Below are 21,534 nucleotides of genomic sequence, written 5' to 3'. Positions count from 1 at the left end.
ATAACAATATAAAGTCACCATTTGTAAACCGTTTGATGGGATTACATTTTACATAACAAGAATTCCTCAACTTTGAATCTAGCGTAAAACCAATTAAACCAAGGTCGAAATGTTGTCATTCTTTTCAAATCCAATAATAATGTTTGACAGCTACAAATGAAGCCAAAAATCTTACTGTAATTATTCACTCAGCCCTGAACTTCAACAGCCATCAAAGTTTTAACGCTTAATCAGTGTTTTACCACTTAAGACACTCATTTTTATTTCACTGCATTATTGCAATGGCATATTTACAGGTCTTGACAAAAAAAAAATCTGAGTGCTGCAGCTAATCCTGAACGTTGCAGCAAGAGTCATATCAAAGGAAACTGGACTGATATTACACTGGTCATGAAATCATCACACTGGCTTCCTGTGAGTCAAAAATAGACTAAAAAGTCTTACCACGCTACACTTAATGGCCTCGGACCAAAATACATGTTTGACTTGCTTGACCCCTACAAAGCATCTACACCCTTTAGGCCAGATTGAACCGGTTTGTTGAAATGTGACAAAGCAGGCTGAAGCGACATTCATTTAGCTCCTCACCAGTAGAACAAATTATCTGAATATCTAAGGAATGCTCAAATGTTTATACGCCTTTAAAGAAGGGCTAAAAAAATTCTATTGTTTACAACAGCATTTTTATAAATGTCCCTATTTTTCAAATACCATTGTATAACTTTTGCTTTTTATTCCATTTATTTGTAATTGTTATTTCTCCTCCCTGTTTGAATCTTTTGACATGAGTTTCAAGGCTCTTATTATTTGCGATTTTATTTCAATTTCTTGTTTGTGAATTGGCACATTTTCATATGATGTAAAGCACATTGAATGACCTTGTGTTCAAATCTGCTTTTTTAAATTGCCTGTAAGGCAAAATAAGCCAATGAGTGAGATTGTCAAATACTACTGTAAATTCTGGGCCTGACACATTACACTCATCATCCTGTAGATGGTGTAACTGTCAAACTGATCATGTTTATTCTCAATCTGTACTGTGATTTAAAAAAAGGCAAGTATAGTATATCACTAGTATATTTGAGAGTCATTTAAGTGTGCAACGTATACCACAATGTTTAGATTAACTTTGGCAATAATTTTTAATAGACTTGTTAGATTTATAACTACATGCACAGGCTGAATATTTGTGGGCAAATGCTTTGATTTAAAAAAATGCAGTATCATTAATGACATAAATTCCCTTCTTGACTAATTGAAATACATAAAAAAATGTATAAAAGTGAATGAATTTAATAAAGAAAGAAAGAAACAAGGCCATCAAGCAAGAACAAATGAATGAAAAAAACTGACAAACAAAAGAAAGGATGAAAAAAAGAAAAACAGAGAAAAAAGAAGGGAAAAAGAGATAGAAACAAACAAATAAAGAAGGAAAAATAAAAGGGTAAGAAAGAAAGATAGTAAGAAAGCAGGTTGTTTGCCATAGCAAAATTCCCTTCTACAGTTTCCCAGAAAAAAGATGGTCCTTTACACATTATATTTAAGAAAACCACAAGTGACGAAAGCAAGGCAAACATATCTTCCAGGGAGGGAAGGAGAGACAGCAAGAGAGGGAGAAAGAGAGAGAAAGAGAGACGTTGGTTTGAGGTTGGCCAACATGAACTGGCGCTCTGCAGAGACCACGACCAGTGTGGTGGATGGAAGGCCGGGAGAAAGGCACTCTTTCATTCCCCACCCAGTGACAAGCTCCTAACGGCTGCAGAGCGCTTTCGGGAGGATTAAGAGACCATCGGCAGGAAGAGCATGGCCGGGAGGACCTCTTCAGACAGCCAGCACGACAGCCGACGCACACTTGGGGATTGTTAGGCGCGCGCTGGAGGAACTGGACGTGACTGACTTGACAGACATCTTATTACTGGTTTATTGCAATGATCTTTCCACTTTCAGGAGTTGAACACGATTGCATCCTGGAGTTTAAAGGACTTAAATGCATTGCTTTTTCAGCAACTCTAGAAAAAGACTTTTAAAGACGCCGAAACATTGCGAGGGACTCTTCAGTTGTTCTAAATGGGGCTCCGGAGCTACCTGCTGTGCATCATCCTTCTTAAAGGTAACCCCCCCGAACCCTCAAAACTTGAATATGAAAGATGATGTTATCTGTGTCGTCTAAAAGACTATGAATGTTAGCTATTGCATCAAAAGTACAGAACTTTATACAGAAGACTCGCGACTACTGGAATTGCACCACTGAACTTGAAAGTTGATGCTATGTGACAGCAAACTGGCTGACCTTAGAGGCATTCCTTGGATGTGCACATATTCAAATATACTGTATGACCACACTATCGTCAGAAAACCTGGGATTCTTTACATTACATGAACTCATTGCTGTCAGCCCACAAAGTTAATTGGGTGACAATAGTACAATTAGTTCATGGTAATTCCTAGGTAAAGGGCTGTTTTAAAAGTGTATATAGATATATATACACTAATATAAATAAAGATCTGGGGAAAAAGCAGTCCCATTTCTCGTTACTCCAACAGCTGTGCATTTCAATTCCGTGTTTGTATCACAGTTGATATCAAGATTTTGCCAGATTTAAGTATAAGTATTTCACAAAAATCTATAATGGCCAGCCCATTAAGACCTAACAATATATAATTAGAATTTGTCATCCACATATGTTGGCATCCCATTTTGCGTCATGTGGACCTCACTTTTATTGCCTATGTTAATATCTGAGCTGCATGGGCCAAAAATTTGATGTAACGTGACACCAAATTCTAATGACTATACTAAATTTTGTAATATTAATCACAGGGAGCTATGTAGAGTCTTGCACTACGTGAATAATCAGGCCAAATTTGATATTTTTTCCTGTATTTCCATCAAAATCCACAAAGAAACAAACTGAAGCAGAAACATATCTTCCATTTCATTCCATTATCATGGCCAACATTCAACATCAATGTCACAAATGGCTCTCAAACAACCTCACACACTCCACACTTGGACAGTCCACGCATGGACCCACAGCAATGAAACACACCATTGTTGTCTCTGTGCAGCCGATAAGGCATCAGGCAGCAACACTTGCATCAATACTACTGGGCAATTACTCTGAGCAAGGCGTGCTACCTGTCTACGGACACACACAGACTGGCCACATGGCCCTACTCTACACCTTTAGTTCATTTCACCACCAAAAGTACGAGCAAGCTAACAATCTACGACTTTGACACTTGACGCTTCAAGTGATTGGACCCTGTTTTCATAACCCAGGCTTTCATTTTAGTATTCTTGCATGTGTGTCTTACAAGAGCATGTAGGTGAGCAAGTATGCGTGTCATTTTAATGCATTCAACAGAGCTCCATTGATGCGTGGACCAGGCACACTCTGTTTTCCTTTACAAGGATGTCCAATGCCTGTGTGTGTGTGTGCTTTGCTGTTGCCATTCATAAATTCCGCTTGTTTTAATCTCGCTGATTTTCATTCCCATGCACTCGCCACCCCTCTCTCTTTCTCCTCTTTCCACCTCCGGTCCCCATGAGAGGGTGATAGATGAGTATAAAATGATCAAGATAATGGAGAGACAATCTGTGGTTGGATGGGAAATGTGAGTGTATTTTAATAAAAGGACCATATGGCTCACTAGGGTTTAAATTAAAAATAGATTAAGAAAAGAGCGAAATAAGAGCACAGACTTGAAAACCTGCTTTTAGTGACAAGGAAATGTAGCTGGGTGGTTCAGTTAGGTCATGTGTCAAAATTAATCATCCTGTTGAGCTGTGACCCCCTGTTGATTTGGGGTCATTTCTGGGTCACTTAGTGTTTATTGTAGCAATGACTAAAATCATTTGTTTCGCAAAAACTACCCAGTTGGTATGATCTGTTTTTCATTAGGCTTAAAATGTATGGAGCAAACCAAAGTATCCAGAGAAGATCCACTCAGACTTGGGCCAAACATGCCAAGTCCACACAGGAAGGAAATCGGGGGATTGAACCCTTGATCTAAGAACTGTGAGGCAGACGGGCTAACCACTTCAGTACCCGGCCACTCTTTGTCAAGGTCACAGGGTGCTGGAGCCTAACTCAGTTAACTTTGGATGAAAGGAGGACAATACCCAAAACTGCCCCAGGTGATAGAACCAATTTACCCAATGTAGAAGCAATTTTCTTCAAATTATGTTTTTGAGGTCTTTATTCTAAAAAAATGAAGTAGTTTACATCACCTAAAGATCTTTCTTTTCACACTCCTGCTCAAGATGATTGCCAAAGTATAGCATGGCATCACTATGGTTACAGTTGGATGATTGATGATGATTTCCAGTTCTTGTACACCTTTTTCCATCATATTTTGGACTAATTCCAAAATTAGACTATACATGATAAGTGTAGAACTTTTGGGGTTGCATTGTATGTGCTCGCATGTGTCCAAACCCACTCATGTCAAGCTTAATGCACTCACACACGTTCGAGGAGCGATATTCAATTACAAGAGAGCCCGGAGCAGAAATGTGTGGTTGAAAAGGATCTGGACCCGGTTTGACTTGATAAATGTTTGCAGCCAGTCGTCATGGGGACGTTTGGTCAGACAAGCGGCGGTACAGTGCCGTATACAGTACAAACTAGAAGAAATAATGGTGGTGTCTCGGATATGCAGAGCGATGGGGTGTTGTCCTATAAGGCGAGGGGGGTCTTGTGGTTTAAAGAGTCAGGAGACGGACAAAAAGGGGCCATTTATGGTTTGTGAGTAGATGAGCGGAACAGGAGGATCAAGAAGATAACAAGGACACTTATTGTGGAAAGTTGGGTGTGGAAGCGGCCACAAAAAAGCACAGTGAGAATTGAAGGGAAGAACCTGCTCAAAAAATAAACTAAAGTCACATAAAGAGAAGATTCCAGGCTGGTGTTCTCATTGGAGAACATTTTTGGAACATCTGTGTGGAATCAGAAGGATGATGGCTGCGACCCATTGGAGTCACTTGAGGTTTGGACAAGTACAAGCGGCGGAGCGCAAGTTGGAAGCCAGACTCGGCTATTAAAAAAAGGGCCCCCGAACGCACCGCACCCGACATAGTCCTAATATTACAGAGGAAAAACAGATAAGCGGGTGATAAAATGCAAAGACCAGGTACAAGAAAGGCCTGAGTGGTGACGGAGCATTGTGAGATATCTGGTTTCACCTTCTGATTGAAATGCATGTTTGTGGGCACGCCGACTTGCTGTGTGACGTAGTGCCTAATCACCGTAATAGTGTTCTGGTTTTGCTTAGGCCTTCTGCATTGGGATTACTGTTACATGTACAGTCAGGCTTGTAATGTATGAATGTGTGTACAGGTATGCTGCAAAATCACAAGTGATGGACATTGAGCCCACAATTCATTAGATACACGAACAATAAAGAATGTGACCTTGATCAAGGAAATATCAAGTCACCAAAGTGGATTTGGAAGGCAATTTATAGAATTCCAGTTGAGATCTTGCAGAGAAAGCCAAGATTAGTTATCATTCAGGTCAAATTTTAATTACTGCCATTGACAGCAATACCATCTTGACTGGGAGAGCTGGTAACTCTACAATATTTTATTTCACAAAAAACTGTAATAATATAATTGACACATTCCCTACTTTAGTTTCAGTTCAATGTACATTGGTCAGCTCGTCATGGCTGAAAAAGTCAATTGAAATAATATTAGTTGTCTTTTACAGAGGATAAAGATCACATCCCCAATTCAGGGCATTTTAAATTGATTGAGAAACCTTTGTATTATATCATCCCTGAATGTTAAACTGACTAATTCTATGTTATATAGACTATAGAATCTAAAGGTTTTTATGACCCGGTTAGTCACTTGAACCCAGTAAGCTGGCTGACCATCTTGCTACTCAATGCCATCGCACAGCATGAATGAAGGGCAGACTTGTGTGTCTCAACAGGGGGCTCACTATACTCCTCCACTTTTTCAACCAACACACCCTTCCCTTACTTTACCTCCAGACTGAACTCTCTTTTTTCCCTAAAGAGTCTACTACTGGTCACCATGTTTATCTGTCCTTTTCACTCTTTTCCTCCTCACTGCTGTCTTTTCCAGCCGACTCACATAAACTGAGACAAAAATATATATACTACCACGCTCTAGTAGTGCATTTCCAGCTTCCAACCCCACATTCTTTCAATCAACTTAAAGCAGCATGAGTTTCGTTTCCATAGAACGCTTCATCCATAACACATCTTCCGTTATATGCAGACCCAACATGCTTTTGAATACTTTTACTTGGCTCCAATGCAGGTAGTACACACAAAGCCTCTAGTCAGTTGTGGTGTAGCAGTGTTTTTATACATTAAAAAAATACTGAGTAAAGAAAATACTCTTCTCTTACTGTCTGATGTGTTATTTTTCTCACAATGGATTTTCCAATGGAAATGTCGTACAGCCCTCAACAACGTCCTTAACTATGATTCAGCGTAAAAGTTGACAAATTAAATACAATTGGTCTTGCCAGATTGTACATGACTCAAAACCACAAAGACATGATAAATTCCCCCCCGAAAACACGAATATAGGGATTACATTAATGGTTATTTTCTTTTGATAATTTCATTTATGACAATTTTTATAGCTGCATTTTACTCTTCACTGAAAATGAACTGCAATGTGCACATAAGACATGGATCACCAAGGTTTTAAAAAAATTTGAACACTTAATATGCATTCTTACCTGTGTTTTGTCTTCTAGGCTTGTGTGAGTGCTTCAATATCGATGTTGCACATCCACGGATTTTCAGCGGTCCAGAGGACGCACTTTTTGGCTTCTCGGTGCTACAGCACGAAACAGAGGCAGAGAAAGTGTGAGTTTGCATATGGTCAATACAGAATCGGGGCATATTTCATGTAGCAACATTATAGAAAATACTAAAACATGCAATTCTGAAATGAAAACTAGGAAAATATAATTCTTTGTTTGGAGTTTGTTTGTTTGTTTTCTCTTGTTTCACCCTCACAGGACATGTTTGATAATAAGAAATACTAAATAAGATCATAAAATAAGAATATTGAAGTCAGTGTATTATTCAGTTCAATTTTGAAGCCTTCTAATTTCAGAATAACCATAATGTTGTCCATATTTGTGATTCTAACATCATACATCACTACGTTACATACAGAATGCTTGTTGGTGCTCCTTGGGATGGGACACCAAACAACAGGAAAGGAGATGTGTACAAATGCGATGTGGGGGAGGAAAGCACCTCCAATTGCAGCAAATTGAATTTAGGTGAGAGCCAACATTTTTATGTCAACCCCAAATGAACAATTTTGATCTTAACTGTTCTTTCCTTTTATCTCAGGGGAAGCCGCCTTCCATAACATATCCAAAAACCTGAAGAACTCTCATCTGGGCATGACACTCACACCTGACTCACCTGATGGCCTTTTGGTATGTCTGTCTCTAAGCTTTTTTTGTACTGACGGTACTTACCTAAAATCAACTGGCCTGAGCTCAGCTCACTCATGAACCTCAATAGTGTGTAGATAACAGTCTTTGATACAAGAAATGGAAAAGAAAATGTCTGGCTCTGGCTGTCATTCAGCCACTGAACATTCTAGACACATGAAGGGACCTATTGGTCTAGCTCTAAACTACAGCCCAGCAATGAGGACCTTTAAAACTTGCCTCCCGTCTAAATCGCCCAGTTATGAGACCACTGGCTCACATAAAAGCATGCATGCGTGTAATTTTTCCTGTCAATGACCCTCAGCGGGTTGAAATCGCTGCACGACATAGAATGCATTAAGTTAAGCCCATTTTTCTTCAGACGCCCGCCAACTTCTCAGTACTGTCGGCGCACGGTTGTTTATAGCCCATGAAAAACTGGCCGGTGCAGGACCGCTTTCGTGACAGTGTGCTTTTTTTTCTTGAGGCCGGTGGTCAGGTCTATAACGGGCTTGGAATGTCTTCCTTCGGCCTTTTGTTAATGAGAGACTTTGAAAAAGCCATTGCACCTCTGTTGATTTTCTTCTTTTACACTCCTCGCTTTCCACCATTAACTGATCCACTTTCTGTAATAACAGGGCAAAATATAAGAGGTTTTCTCTTTCTCCTATTTGACCTGCCTTTTCCCTCACTTCCCAGTTATTCCTCAGCTCAATTAGATCCAAATTGCCTCACTGGTCTGGTGTTCTGACGCTGCCAAGATGACAACAATAGTCCCCCCCCCTGTCTACGCCTCCATGTTCGGTCCCCCAAACCGCACTATTGTGATTTTTCCATGACTGACTCCCTCTCATGACTGTTTTTGCTCAATGCTTTCCCTTATTTAGTCACTTTCTAGTGAAACCCCATATGCGTGCACGCTGTTATTTTCTGTTAGCAGCCAAACACCATTCAGGATACATTACGCCAAAGGTGAACTGCCTAACTTAAATGGGGTTCACGATAGTCTTGTTCCAAACTTTATATTATAGCAGTAAATGCATGCATATAGTGTATGACGCAAATGAGCCAAAGAAATATCAATTTATGTCTTAATGAGGGTCAAAGGGATGCTGGAGACTTTCCCAGCTAATAATGGGCAGTAGGCAGAGTACATCCAGATTCGGTTTTCAGGGCATAATAAGACAATCAACCATTCAAGTATACACATAAACTTAAGGACAAATTAAAGGGTTCCATCATACATAATAACTGCAAAGCTTGTAATGGTAGTTAAGGACTTTTGTTACAAATGAATAGCCTTTTTTGGGCTTATGTCTGAAGACTTGCCAATTTTTAAACACACCTCTATCCTTGTGAAAATGTCTCCATTAAAGGATCCCAATATACTTGTAATCCAACATAATCTGTCATACCTGACAGGTGTCATATTTCCATATGTTGACTATAAAATGATTAAGCTTAAGAAAAGATGTTCAACATGTGTTTTTCGGTAGGCGTGTGCACCACTGTGGTCCCAAGAGTGCGGCACATCCATGTTCAGCACAGGAATCTGCGCCTCCGTTAGTGATGACCTCCAGCCAAGAGAGACAATTGCTCCAACAGCGCAACGTAATTGGCATACAAACACGATTCCATTATGACTGAAAGAGCATAAACTGAAGAAAATGTCATCTTTCAGGGTGTACAACCTACATGGACATCGTGATCGTGCTGGATGGTTCTAACAGCATTTACCCCTGGTATGAGGTGCAGAGCTTTCTCAGCAATATCCTTAGCAAGTTCCACATCAGCCCAGACCAAATGCAGGTAAAAGCCATATTATTATTATACTTCCTCCAAGCACAAAGACACAAATGGTTTTCTGCAAATTGAAGGGTTGACTTCAAGTGGTCTACGATGAAAAATAACGGATAGCTAAAACGAGGCACTCCCAAAACCATCAATTTAAACCCTATATATGGCAGTCAGTGTCAAACCTGTAGATATTAATGTTATAGAATTAGTTTTTATGAACATTTTATGAATGCATAGATTAATTTATTAAGTATCTAAAATAACATGAAAAAATAAAATAATGATTGCTGATTTAACCTCCTACCACCCTAGTGAGGATAAAGCGGTTCCGAAAAGGAGATGAGATCCAATGTAAAGTTTTTGATTTAATTGAAAATTGTACCAGGTCAAACTATATGTTCCACTATATGAAGACAAGATAAGTGAACCCAAGAATGCTTACAAGTCGAGAAGTAATTTGGCAAATATGAAAAGCATGGATTGCTGCGGTGACTTCAAGGGGCATTAAGAGGCCAACTTGAGGCAGTGGAGGAATGGAGGAAGGCTGGAGATATTGTAAGAGAAACTGCTATGTGGGGTGAAAAGGAAATAGTTATGGTTTCCCAGAAAAGTCCAAAATTCCATTAACGTGCTGTTTGCTTTAAATGGCAAGGCAGTTGTGGGTTATTTTATTACTAGGCTATATTTTCTCAATTATAAATAATTATGCTTTCATACTAAATGTACTCTAGATCCAAATACTTTTGTGACACAAGACATCTGATGCAGTGTGAACATTAGATTGTAGAGATTATGACTTGTTAGTAAAGTGTGGGATTGAAACCGCTTTGGTCAAAGAGGTAATATCCTTGTATGCCTGCTTGTTTGTGTGCCCATTAAGGTAGGAATCCTGCAATATGGCGAGGTAGCAATCCACGAGTGGTCCCTGAAAGACTACCAGACCACACAAGAGGTGGTAGAAGCCGCCAAGAATATCAGCCGCCAGGAGGGACGAGAGACGCGCACTGCCTACGCCATCAACATGGCCTGGTAAGCCTTGTCTAACACTGTTACCTTTGGCCGGTTACGAATATTCCCTATAGTGTCTTTTCTCATTTGGTCTCTGTGTAACTGTAACATGTTGATCTTCAAACAAGGATATGCGCCAATTAATAATAGTGTGCAGTTGTAAAATATTTCTGCCATGAAGGCAGACCCAGGCGGGTTATTAATATTGCACAAAGCCCCATTTTTGGTAACTTTAGTGGATGTTCAAAAGCGATCTTTAAACACCTGACAATTTGAAAGTAACATTTTAGGTTAATTTTCCGCCAATCAATAAATGAGGACAAATTAGAGTTAGTATTATCATACCTTGCGTAAAAAAATGATGCAAATGAATAAGTGACACATTTATTTACATTGGGTCAAAATAATTGTTGGTAGAATTCCCTTTAAAGCCCATAAGCTTTATATATGGTAGTTGTAGTTTCCATTACGTACTGTATTCCATTTTATCTCAATTAAAATGACGGGTGAATGGGTTACATCTATTTCCATGTGTGCCCTGCAAATGGTTAAACTGCAAGATGAATTATAAAAAGGGGACATAGGGACAGCCTCTCTCTCGTGAAATAAGATATACACTGACAATATAGTTGCAGCGTGCTCCTTTAATTTGCTCCAGATCCATCATCACACGCAAAAAGAAATATGTAGTCGGGGGCGTGGTCTTATGATCTGCTAAATCCGGCCAAAAGAAACAGCTCCATAGGTTCAAACCACAAAGTCTTTAAAATAAGCCATTATTTTCTTTCTCCTTCAAAATAAAAAATCCTGCTTTATTAAAATGTAAACTCTGTGACTGTGTTTACATAAGCACCCAAACATCCAATTGGAGAGTTCCTATTTTGTGCTTCATTTATAATGAAAGAGTTCAATAAGTGTGGCTTAGATAAAAAAATGCATTTAGGCTGATTGAGAACTAAATTTTCCTGAAGTGTGAAGGGTTGCCTGTCCAGAACTGCCTTGTAGTTTTTGTAGCGTTGCAAGCCGATTGATGTGGCAGTGCAGGGACCACCCTGTTCTGAAAGTTGTAAAACCATCAGCCAGTGTGTCTGTCTGGTCTATCACACAGTGTTGACCTCAAATATTGCATGTGATCTGGCTTTGTTGGAACCACCCGCGCACACATATAAGTTAAGTTGGCATAGGAGCAAGCAAACAGGAGTCGCCAGCTGCTGGCTCAGCATGGCTGCAGGTGTGGCATTGGCTGGTCAGCTAAACTACACTCTTGCAGCTGTCAAAACACACGCTGGCACTTACTCTTGTGTCTTTTCATCGACTGCCTTTGCTCCCTTTTTGCCTTTAATCCTATATGGGGCAATTATTGAACTGGTTGGCTGCCACTGAAGGCACTAGACTACATGAGTGGTAGAGGATGGCAGCACCACTGGATGTCTATCGGTTTCAAAGGTAGCCAAAATGAGTTAAATACGATTAAATTCAACTTTAATTTATGGTGCCCTGCTATATATCTACATTTATATTTTTACTTGAGCGAGTTATTGAATCTTTTATGTATTAGTACTTAAATACTTGAGCACAAATTTGTCTAAATAAAAGTGCTAGTTGCCCAAAGCCAGAAGGAGTGAGATCACACACCTCAATCTACCAAAGCCTTAAATGAACTGGGGTTGACTGCAAGGAGAACATTTATAGGCCCTATTATTAAAGTGTCATTTGTAGGACAGTGGGGCACAATATGTTGAGCACTAAATGTGCGTGTTTCAAAAAATATAAAAGCAAAAATATAAATCTGAATAGGTTCCCAATGTAGTATAGTTGGGGCTATGTGTGTTCCCTTTCATTAACTGTTATCCACCATGTATTTCTGTTGAAAGGTGATTTATCACATCTGGAGGTAGTAGTATAATCTTACAATATGGTCTTAAAACTGGCCATTGAGATATTATAAAGAATTAATGATTATTCTTTGATGCAGCATTACCCAGTACCACTCTGCAACCATAAGAACTTGCTATCGTTAGAAAAAGTGATAGCCCCCGTAATGGAAGTGACAGACATGAAATCCATCCAATCCCAATTCACACAGCTGCCCTTTCCAAGCAGTTTCTGTCATCTTTTTCCCACTTGGATTTGCAAAGTAATCCGTGTGACAAGACAGTGTCAGATGATGTGAAATAAATCGTCAAGTATAATATTAACCTTCAGAACACTTTAACTACACCACAAACTTTTTGGGTTCTTTTATGTCTAACATAACACACTTAAGCCAAAAAGTGTATTTCGACTATTGCTTTACGGCTATTGGAATTGAAAGTGTTTAAATCATCTTCAAATGTTCTTCTACTACAGTTCCTCTCTGAATACACTCCGTCAACTTGTAATGGTATATTATACTTTTTACATCATCTCACAGTAGTCAAAATCAAACAAGTGGTATTGCATGAGAAAGAAAAAATGGCTAAGTCAAACAGAAGCCTCCAAGTGGATTAGTCATTCTTTTTCAATTCGCTCCACCCGTTTTCACTGTGCTCATTTGGCCATGTGTCACTCACTACTGGTGCACAAGTGTGGCTATAAAACAACATGTAAATACTTGGGAAGCTGAAAATTAGCTCATCTCTCATCTCCCCCTCTGACTTTGCTTTTAATTTGGATTTTGTATGTGGTTTCATCACATTTTCCCAATCCCTCTTTTAACTTCCACTGTTCCATTCACATGAGGTCGATATGCACTTTCACTCCTGAAATTAACCTATTTTACAACACAGCACACAAGCAGTTTGCACATCTTTTTAGCCCAGGCTAAAATGTCCATCGATTTTAACATGAGTGTGATTGTTTTTATGCATTTTGGGATTTGCCTGCCGTCAAGTTCCCCGCGTCCGCACCCAATGTAATTTTCAGACTGCTTCGTGGGAGAAGAAAACGGTTGTTTTTAACTTAGAAGTGCGGTACTGGCAACCACAATGTTAAATTTAGCCTAGAGTTGGGGCTGGAGTGTGGCCTGAAAATGACTTGAATGAATTTTGTTTCCCACTTTCCTATATGTGTGTATATATATGTGGTTTACCAGGCATAGAGCAGGTCCCACTGAGTGCAGGTTTTGTACAGACAAACAGGGTGCGGCTTCTGGTCAGTCTATGAGTGTGTGTTGGTCGTGTAAGCTTCCTCTCCATCATGGCACCATCGCAAAGGAATGCACAGATGCCCTGAAACACACACACATACACACACATTAGCATTACACACACTGACCACGTTGGAGTCAAACGGCGGCTACGTTATTTGTGTCAAGTATGACTAATGTGTGGTATGATTTGGATCCCAACCATTCCATTTAATGGGATTGGCGCTTCAATGCATAACCATTAAATGCTATAAGGTCTGATAGCGTAAGGGTGGGGGAGACATTTAAAAAAAATAAGATGGGAAACATCAAACACATGTTTCATTTATGGTTTGAATTGCACGGTGGGGTGGGTCACATGCTTAAAATGGTCTTATGTGACCAATTGGTTGGACTACTATCTTTCTCCCTTGGGCCCTTTCACTCCAGGGCTCACTGAGTTTCTTCTTTTGTGAGTAAAATGGTTGTTTTTGTGTGCGTCTACAGCACCGAGGCCTTCAGCGCCGAGCGTGGGGCAAGGGAGGGGGCAACCAAGGTGATGATTGTGGTGACGGACGGAGAGTCACACGACGGTGAAGAGCTGCCTGATGCTCTGATAGAGTGTGAGACCAGGAACATCACTAGATATGCCATTGCTGTGAGTATATAGTATATTAAGTCACATAATACTGTATTCACCTACTTCTGCTGACCTCACTTTTTAAATATATGAAAACCATCCCATGTGTTGACATTACACGGCCACACTCAGTACCAAATATTAATATTGTGGGACTCGATGACTCCATGAAAAATGTGATGTCACATATATATATATATTTTTTCCTTCAATAATAGTTATTATATTTTTTATGGCATTTTTAAAATTAATAAATGAATGACGAAAACCAAACTCAAAATGTATCTAAACTAGGAGTGGCTGTATGCATTTTTACTGTATTCCAGTCACTAAAGGCATCATCCATGAGTTAGCACAATAGACGACTAGACATGCGAAAAAATATATGTTAAATCCTAGCTGTGTCATTTCCAACACAGCGCATGTGTATGAAGAGTCTCTGACATTCCTCAAAGTTTGCTTTCATAGCTATCCACTCCTTCAAGTAATCACACAATACCACGCCAACCCAAAAATAGCATCTTTAAATTGCCAAATGAACCCTTTGGTTGCACTGAAATAACCCAGCAGAAGAAATGAGCCCTTTTTGTCCAGCTCCACCCGACAAGTGGCAACTGGAGACAGTTGTTGTAAGTGAGGGGTGCAAACTCCCCCCATGCGTTTTATCTTATGTCTTGAAGCACATATCATGTGAGTCATCACACACCAGGGAGTCATTCAGTTACATGTTCCACTAGTGTTGCACGCATTAAATGCTCTAATTACATGTTTTCCATGTTTAATGTGTGCAAAATGTTTGTGACTTACACTGGAAATGGAGAAGTCATGCTTACCATTCAGATGCTTGATCACATTTTTATATTTGAGATGAAGTCCAATACAAAAACATAATAGTAAGCATATTTCTGTGTCAGATCTCTTAACAACATTTTAGCCTACTTTCGAAAACAGTACATTTCCTTTATTTGTGTCTTAGGTTTCACTTCTCCCATAGTATTGGTTTATCTAGATGGAGGTTTTCCCAGTATAACTGTACAAGGTATAAATATATAATTTTTTAATCTATTGTATGAGTAGAGTATGGTCTTTAACTATATTTAAAAAGGAGGCTGGGAAATATTTTTGGAATTTATATGGGAAAAAGGATCTGATCTCTATTTTGAAGGGGGCGTACTTGGCTTTGGTTATTGCCAACATTGATATTAATGCAATCTGCTATTCTCACATTCTTTTTTTCTATGTGTGCTTTATCACATAGCTGTTTCTTTGAAGAATTTTTAAAAAAAACAACAACACTTTCCAGGTTTTGGGTCACTACCACAGGAGGCAGCAGGACCCTGACACCTTCATCAATGAGATAAAGTACATTGCCAGTGACCCTGACGACAAGTACTTTTTCAACGTAACAGACGAAGCAGCGCTCAATGACATAGTGGATGCTTTAGGAGATCGCATCTTCTCACTTGAAGGTACGTGTGACTGCTGTCAAATAGGCTAATGAATGAATGAATGATGCTTTCATGGCGCATATGAAAGCAACGGGAAATTCTTAAACAGATGATGGCTGCAATGTTTTTGTACCTTATATTTTTTCATTTAAGTTTGATGAAGAGCAATATTGATTTTAAATGGTAGTTATATTATTGTCAAATGTCTAAAGTTATTTCCATGCCGTTGGATTCTTTTCAACTACATGATATTGACTCTTCTTAACACAAATTAAAAAGTTAACAAGCTTTTATGAAAATGCTTCATAGGAAGGTTGGAAACATGGAGACACTGTGGTGAGGTTAAAAGAGAAAGTATATTCACTGTATGAATGAGCTGATGAACAGGAAGGCAAGAATGAACTGCCGCAGTAGGTTCGAAAAAGGATGTCAGATGCAAAGTTATGCCATCAGAAACATAGAAAGAATATAAAACAGCAAAGGAAAGGGTGAGGCTTTTATGTCACCCGTGGAGTTTGGGGTGAATAGGAGAACTCAAGAAGAGGAAGGAAGGGAGGACATGTAAAGCAACATGAAGATGAGGAAACGCTGACCTATGTACTTTGCTTTCAGGCACACTGGGCAATCAGAGCTCCTTCCACATGGAGATGTCCCAGATTGGCTTTTCCACACACATTCTGGATGTAAGTTCAATTTGTGCCTCACTTGTTGTGCATCTCATGTTCTAAAGGCGTGTCACCATGTCATCTTTAGGATGGAATTCTGTTCGGGATCGTCGGCGCTTATGACTGGGATGGCGGTGTCCTAAAGGAGGGCACCAATGGGAGAATCATGCCATCCAGGGAGGCCTTTGAGAGCGAGTTCCCCCTTGAGCTCAAAAATCATGCTGCATATCTCGGTACGCATGTCATACACCTGGCGAATGCAAAGTCAACTTGCGTGACAAATCAATTTTATCCACTGTTCTGGGGTCCTGGGTTTGAAACTTGTGGGTTTTTGCAGGCTATACTGTGTCATCTGTGCTGGTGGGTGACTGGAGGAGGTTGTATGTAGCCGGTGCTCCACGCTTCAAGCACAAAGGAAAAGTCATCTTGTTTGAACTCAGTGAACAGGGAGACGTCAATATTGTGCAGGCCCTCAATGGAGAACAGGTGGACCTCCATATTTCAGATACTATAGATGTAATGTCACCCCCTGGTGCCAGTAAATTGAAAGAACGTGTCTTTCTCCCTAGATTGGGTCTTACTATGGAAGCGAACTGTGTGGTGTAGATGTCGACCAGGACGGAATCACTGATGTGCTCCTGGTTGCAGCTCCAATGTTCCTTGGCTCTGGGAACAAGGAGGCCGGTAGAGTCTACATCTACACTCTTAGTGGGGTAAGAAGGCACATGAAGAACTATTTTCCAGCACCTTCAGAAAACCCATGATCTATTTTCTTGCCTCACAACTAGGAGGAAGTGTTCGTCTCGAATGGCACCCTGAACTCAGACGAAAAGTCTCAAGATGCCAGGTTTGGCTATGCAATGGCCGTTGCTCCGGACCTCAACCACGATGGATTCACTGACTTGCTGGTTGGTGCCCCATTGGAGGATGACCACCGCGGGGCTGTTTACGTGTACCATGGACAAAGTATTTATATCAACCACAACTACAAGCAGGTACTCCACATTCTTTCTCAGGCAAGAGTTCACAAAGTTACTTCAGGATTCAATCACAGTGACATTTTTCATTTACATTCAGCGTATCTCAGGGATGTCTGTCTCCCCAACCTTGCAATATTTTGGACGCAGTGTCAGCGCCAGGTTGGACTTGGATGGAGATAGACTCATTGATTTGGCAGTGGGAGCCCACGGCAGTGCTGTTCTGCTAAGGTTGGTCCATCGGTTAGAAGGTATTTCCTGCTTTGTGCAGTGAATTGGATTGGGGTCGTTTTGAACATGCACATTCACCTAACGTCAGTCGAGATGTATCACTGCCCCACACTATTGTGGTACCAATCACTACATTCAGAGCTTTGTTGCCATCTTGTGGAATATTGGAATGTCAACAAGAGCTGAACAACTTGACTGCTTTGTTTTCAACACAATATCAAGAATAATTTCTATAGGAAAATAATAAGATCAGGGAAGCTTGTGAATATCCACGAATTCATCCACTGTGCACTTGGGTTAGGATTGGTATCTTTTGATCACATACAGTTTAATTCTGTTGTGCAGATCTCGAAGCATCGTACAAATCAACGTCAGCCTGTCCTTCCAGCCACACTCTATCAACGTCATTCAAAAGACATGCCAGCGTGGTGGCCGAGAGTCCGCTTGCCTCGATGCCACAGCTTGTTTCACGGCTGTTTCACGCTCCCCTGGACCAAACAGTGACGGCTTTGGTATGTCACTTTCTCTTAAACCTCCCAATGGTCCTCTTGCACTGCACTCGTAGCAGACCAGCCTCCAAAGCGATCTCATTAGATCCACTTTCAGCCAGATTTAGTATAAAATGGGGCCCTTTATACAAGATGGATGAGAAGAGAAGTTCCTACGGCAGGGAAACGGTCTTCTCGGCTAGGAGCTATAAAATGTGTAAAACATTTTTCACACACCTTAAATATAGAGACAATGGTTAAAAAGAGAACCCCATATATACTCATTGGCAGTGAAATATACCAAACTAGTTGTCCTCTCTGGACCAGTAGAATGTTGCTCGTCCAACACCTGATTAAAGTTAACAGAAAATACTCTACTCATTTTAACTATAAATTCTGAACTACTTGAGGGTGAATAGGGTAACCTTTCCAGACCTTTACTACCTGGTAACAGTACTATAAACCTTTTTTTCAGACTTGTGGGTGGCAGCCATGTTGGATGACAGGAAATTGTCAGCTCGGGCTCTCTTTGATGACAGCTCCCAAAGGCTAACCCAGCTGGCGGTGCGAGCTCAGACGGGACAGACTCTGTGCTACAAGCTGCCCTTCCACGTCTATGTGAGCATTGCAGGCCGGCCAATCTGCAACTGGGGCTCCTTCACATTTTATTTCCCTATACTCATCCGTCTGTCTTTGATAGGACACGGCAGATTACATCCGCCCAATCAGCTTCTCATTGCGCTTCAAGATCAACAACACCGAGAGTGGTCCCGTATTGGACGAGGGCTGGCCAACCTCTATGAAGAAATATGTGAGTTTTGAAAATTGGTCGCCTCGCATTTCCTGTTCTCCCATCGGGAAGACATGATGTTCTTTCCATGTGTGCTCGAGCAGATCCCCTTCTTTAAAGACTGCGGAGAGGACGATGTGTGCACCACTAATTTGGTGCTGCAGGCCCAAATGGACATCTTTGGGACAAGGTATGTTTATGTACACAGTTACATACACACAAAACATGGTAATTCAGTTGATTACAGTTCTTTGAGTCAAAGTTCTTCTGTTTCCTCCACAGGCATAAGCCTTATGTGATTCGCAGCCCTCGTAGGCGTATGTCAGTGGAAGTTCAACTGGAAAACAGACTGGAAAACGCCTACAACACAAGCCTGACTCTGCACTATTCACGCAACCTGCACTTTTCCAGTCTCAGTATTAGAGTACGATTTAATTATATTCAGAAAGACTTGGTGATAAATAAAATAGAGATCATAGAATATTGTAGTATTTCTGAGGAGATTCTGCACTGTCTTACAAAATCTTGTTTGTAGGAGGATGGCAACTTCAAGATCGAGTGTACAGGCCTGGGATCCAACAGTCACATGTGTAACGTCAGTTACCCAGTCTTTCGCTCCCAGTCCAAGGTACCATCGGGCATTACAACATTACATACCACTCGAGTGTTGCACTCACACTGCACTATCCAAGACAAAGACTTGCCAAAACAGAACTCACTGAAATCTGGACAACACAAACATTTGGGAGATGAAATCAAGACAAGACTTTCCAAAAATCTGGTTTAGAGACCTTTATCACTGATAGGTGTTCCAACAGTACTTCAAACTGAGCCTACTCTGTCTTAGTCAAGATTAAATGTGTCATTTCTTTTGAAAGGTGAATTTCATGCTGGAGTTTGAGTTCAGCTGCACCACACTGCACAACCGAGTCCAAATGAAGCTGAATGTAGCCAGTGACAGCATTGAGCGACCAGAAACGTTGGGGGACAACAGTGTTCAGCTCCAGAGTTTTGTACAGTATGAACCTGACCTGTTTCTCAGCAGGTAATATTCATCACTAGCTAGCTGTGTTCCAGGCACTTTAAAGGCTCTTCATGTTTCTTTCTCATTTTCCTTCTGCAGCGATTCCAATTTAAACCGATATGAAGTGCACCCCACTCGAACAATGTCAGAAGCCATTGGACCAGAGTTCTACACGCATTTTAAGGTACACTAGAAAGAACTTTGTGGTCAGGCGTCAGAAGCACGGACCCATTTGTACTTCAATTAGAATATTTGTATCAGGAATATTTGTTATCTGGGTCATATTTCAATCTCTTTTGCTGTTTTTATTTGTAGCTCCAGAACTTGGGTTGCTACCCTGTGAGCAACCTGGAGCTGAGGCTTCTTCTGCCCGCCGTTGCAGCAGAAGATAGAGTGTTTATGACAGTCACAGACATTTCCTCACACAACGTAAGTCATTCCTCTTCATGAGTGCCCGTATCATTTTTCTGCCCATTTTTTGTATGACACATTCATGTTGCCTCGCAGGCAACGGCTGTGAATTGTAGCGTGATGAGTGATCTAGCCGAACTAAAAATACGACAGGGTGACGTACATCCCCTCCACCCCGAAGACATGTTGCCGAATGATGTCTTGGTGAGGCACCCGAGGAAAATCAGAGACCGAACAAAGCATGTTGACAACCTCCCCTAAAAAAAAATAATTGTGCTGTATTTTTTTTTTTACATAGAACTGTAGCAGGTCGTGGTGCATAGAGGTTACATGTCAAGTTCAGCAGCTCCAGAAAGGACAAGCTGAAGTGATTCGCCTAAGCCGCAGAGTCAATGACGACTTTTTCAGAGAGGTTAGCATCTAAAAACATTGAATTTACAGCATTTAATAGGCTGTGAATGCCATAATTTCATTACAGAGTACAGGATTGACAGTTATTGAAAACAAACCTTACACCATTGTCTTTCAGAATGGAGACCAACCATTAGTTTATCTTAAATATTGAGCATGAGTGAGTGTGTTGTTATTACATGCAATAGAAAAATGTGCAGAACGAAGCACTTCGATTGTTTGGGTGTGGATTGGTTGTTTAGCAAAGTGTACATTGACTATTCTGCAACTCAGGCTAATGGTGTTGCATTACTTACTTTTTGCTCTTTTCTCGCAATGATTTCCATCTCGTCTTGTATCTGCAGGCCAAATACAAGTCTGCAAGGATAGTTGGCTTGTATCAGATTGCACCTCACGAGACCAATCTCATCACTCTGGCAACAGGAACAGTGTGGCGAGAGGTAAGAAAAACATGTTACAGATCATCAAAAAAAGAAAGACCTTTGAAGTTCTCTAATTTGCCTTTTTCATCAAGACTGTACTGGAGGTGTTGAAGGGAAGAGCCATTCCCATCTCCCTGTGGATCCTCATTGGGAGCATCATTGGTGGTTTGCTGCTACTGGCGCTCATCATCTTCATACTATGGAAAGTATGTGTAAATATATTTATCATGTGCACTTGTTTGAAGATTTCTGAGTGTAATTTAGTGTGACTTCTCCACAGCTTGGTTTTTTCGCACGCAAACACAGAGAAGACGAGGACCAAGAAGAGTGAAACCAACCCTTACAAAGAAATCTGTAGGCAAATGTCACTCTTTCCACCTTCAAATGGGCCTAACAACGTAAAGGATCAGGGGTCCGCCAACAGCCTCGTCAGAAAAAATGCACTACCCGCTGGGTCCAGGGTTGTGAGCACTTATGTAAATAGTCTTTTCTGCCATTGCCAGTGTATGAAATCACTTTTCTTCTATTTAATTACCAGGAATTTTCTAGGTTTCACATTTCAAACAATCAATGCTTCTCAAAACTGTACAAATGTGTATTTGAATGAATAAAAACTGGTGAAACAAAGAATATTTGTGTAAATTGACAATTGTTTAAATTGCATGTGAAAAAAAATC

At 40.5% G+C, this 21,534-nt stretch overlaps 1 protein-coding gene across 1 annotated transcript; it reads left to right on the top strand.

The window, feature by feature from the left end:
• Positions 1-1,692: 1,692 nt before the first annotated feature.
• itga10 (integrin, alpha 10) lies at positions 1,693-21,478 on the top strand. Its single transcript, XM_077720407.1, has 29 exons — positions 1,693-2,110; positions 6,744-6,855; positions 7,171-7,280; positions 7,354-7,442; positions 8,936-9,050; positions 9,121-9,248; positions 10,117-10,265; positions 13,858-14,008; positions 15,294-15,459; positions 16,051-16,121; positions 16,192-16,336; positions 16,441-16,589; positions 16,673-16,816; positions 16,892-17,098; positions 17,181-17,311; positions 17,657-17,823; positions 18,275-18,417; positions 18,500-18,610; positions 18,694-18,779; positions 18,872-19,013; positions 19,125-19,217; positions 19,468-19,634; positions 19,713-19,797; positions 19,929-20,042; positions 20,121-20,228; positions 20,323-20,436; positions 20,780-20,875; positions 20,950-21,063; positions 21,138-21,478. Exons 1-29 carry the CDS (start codon positions 2,068-2,070, stop codon positions 21,186-21,188), a joined length of 3,501 nt encoding a protein of 1,166 aa, XP_077576533.1. The 5' UTR covers positions 1,693-2,067; the 3' UTR covers positions 21,189-21,478.
• The last annotated feature ends 56 nt before the right edge of the window (positions 21,479-21,534 follow it).

This window comes from Stigmatopora nigra, chromosome 7 (genome assembly GCF_051989575.1).
Source record: "Stigmatopora nigra isolate UIUO_SnigA chromosome 7, RoL_Snig_1.1, whole genome shotgun sequence".
NCBI lineage: Eukaryota > Metazoa > Chordata > Actinopteri > Syngnathiformes > Syngnathidae > Stigmatopora > Stigmatopora nigra.
This window is presented reverse-complemented; position numbering and strand designations above follow the sequence as displayed.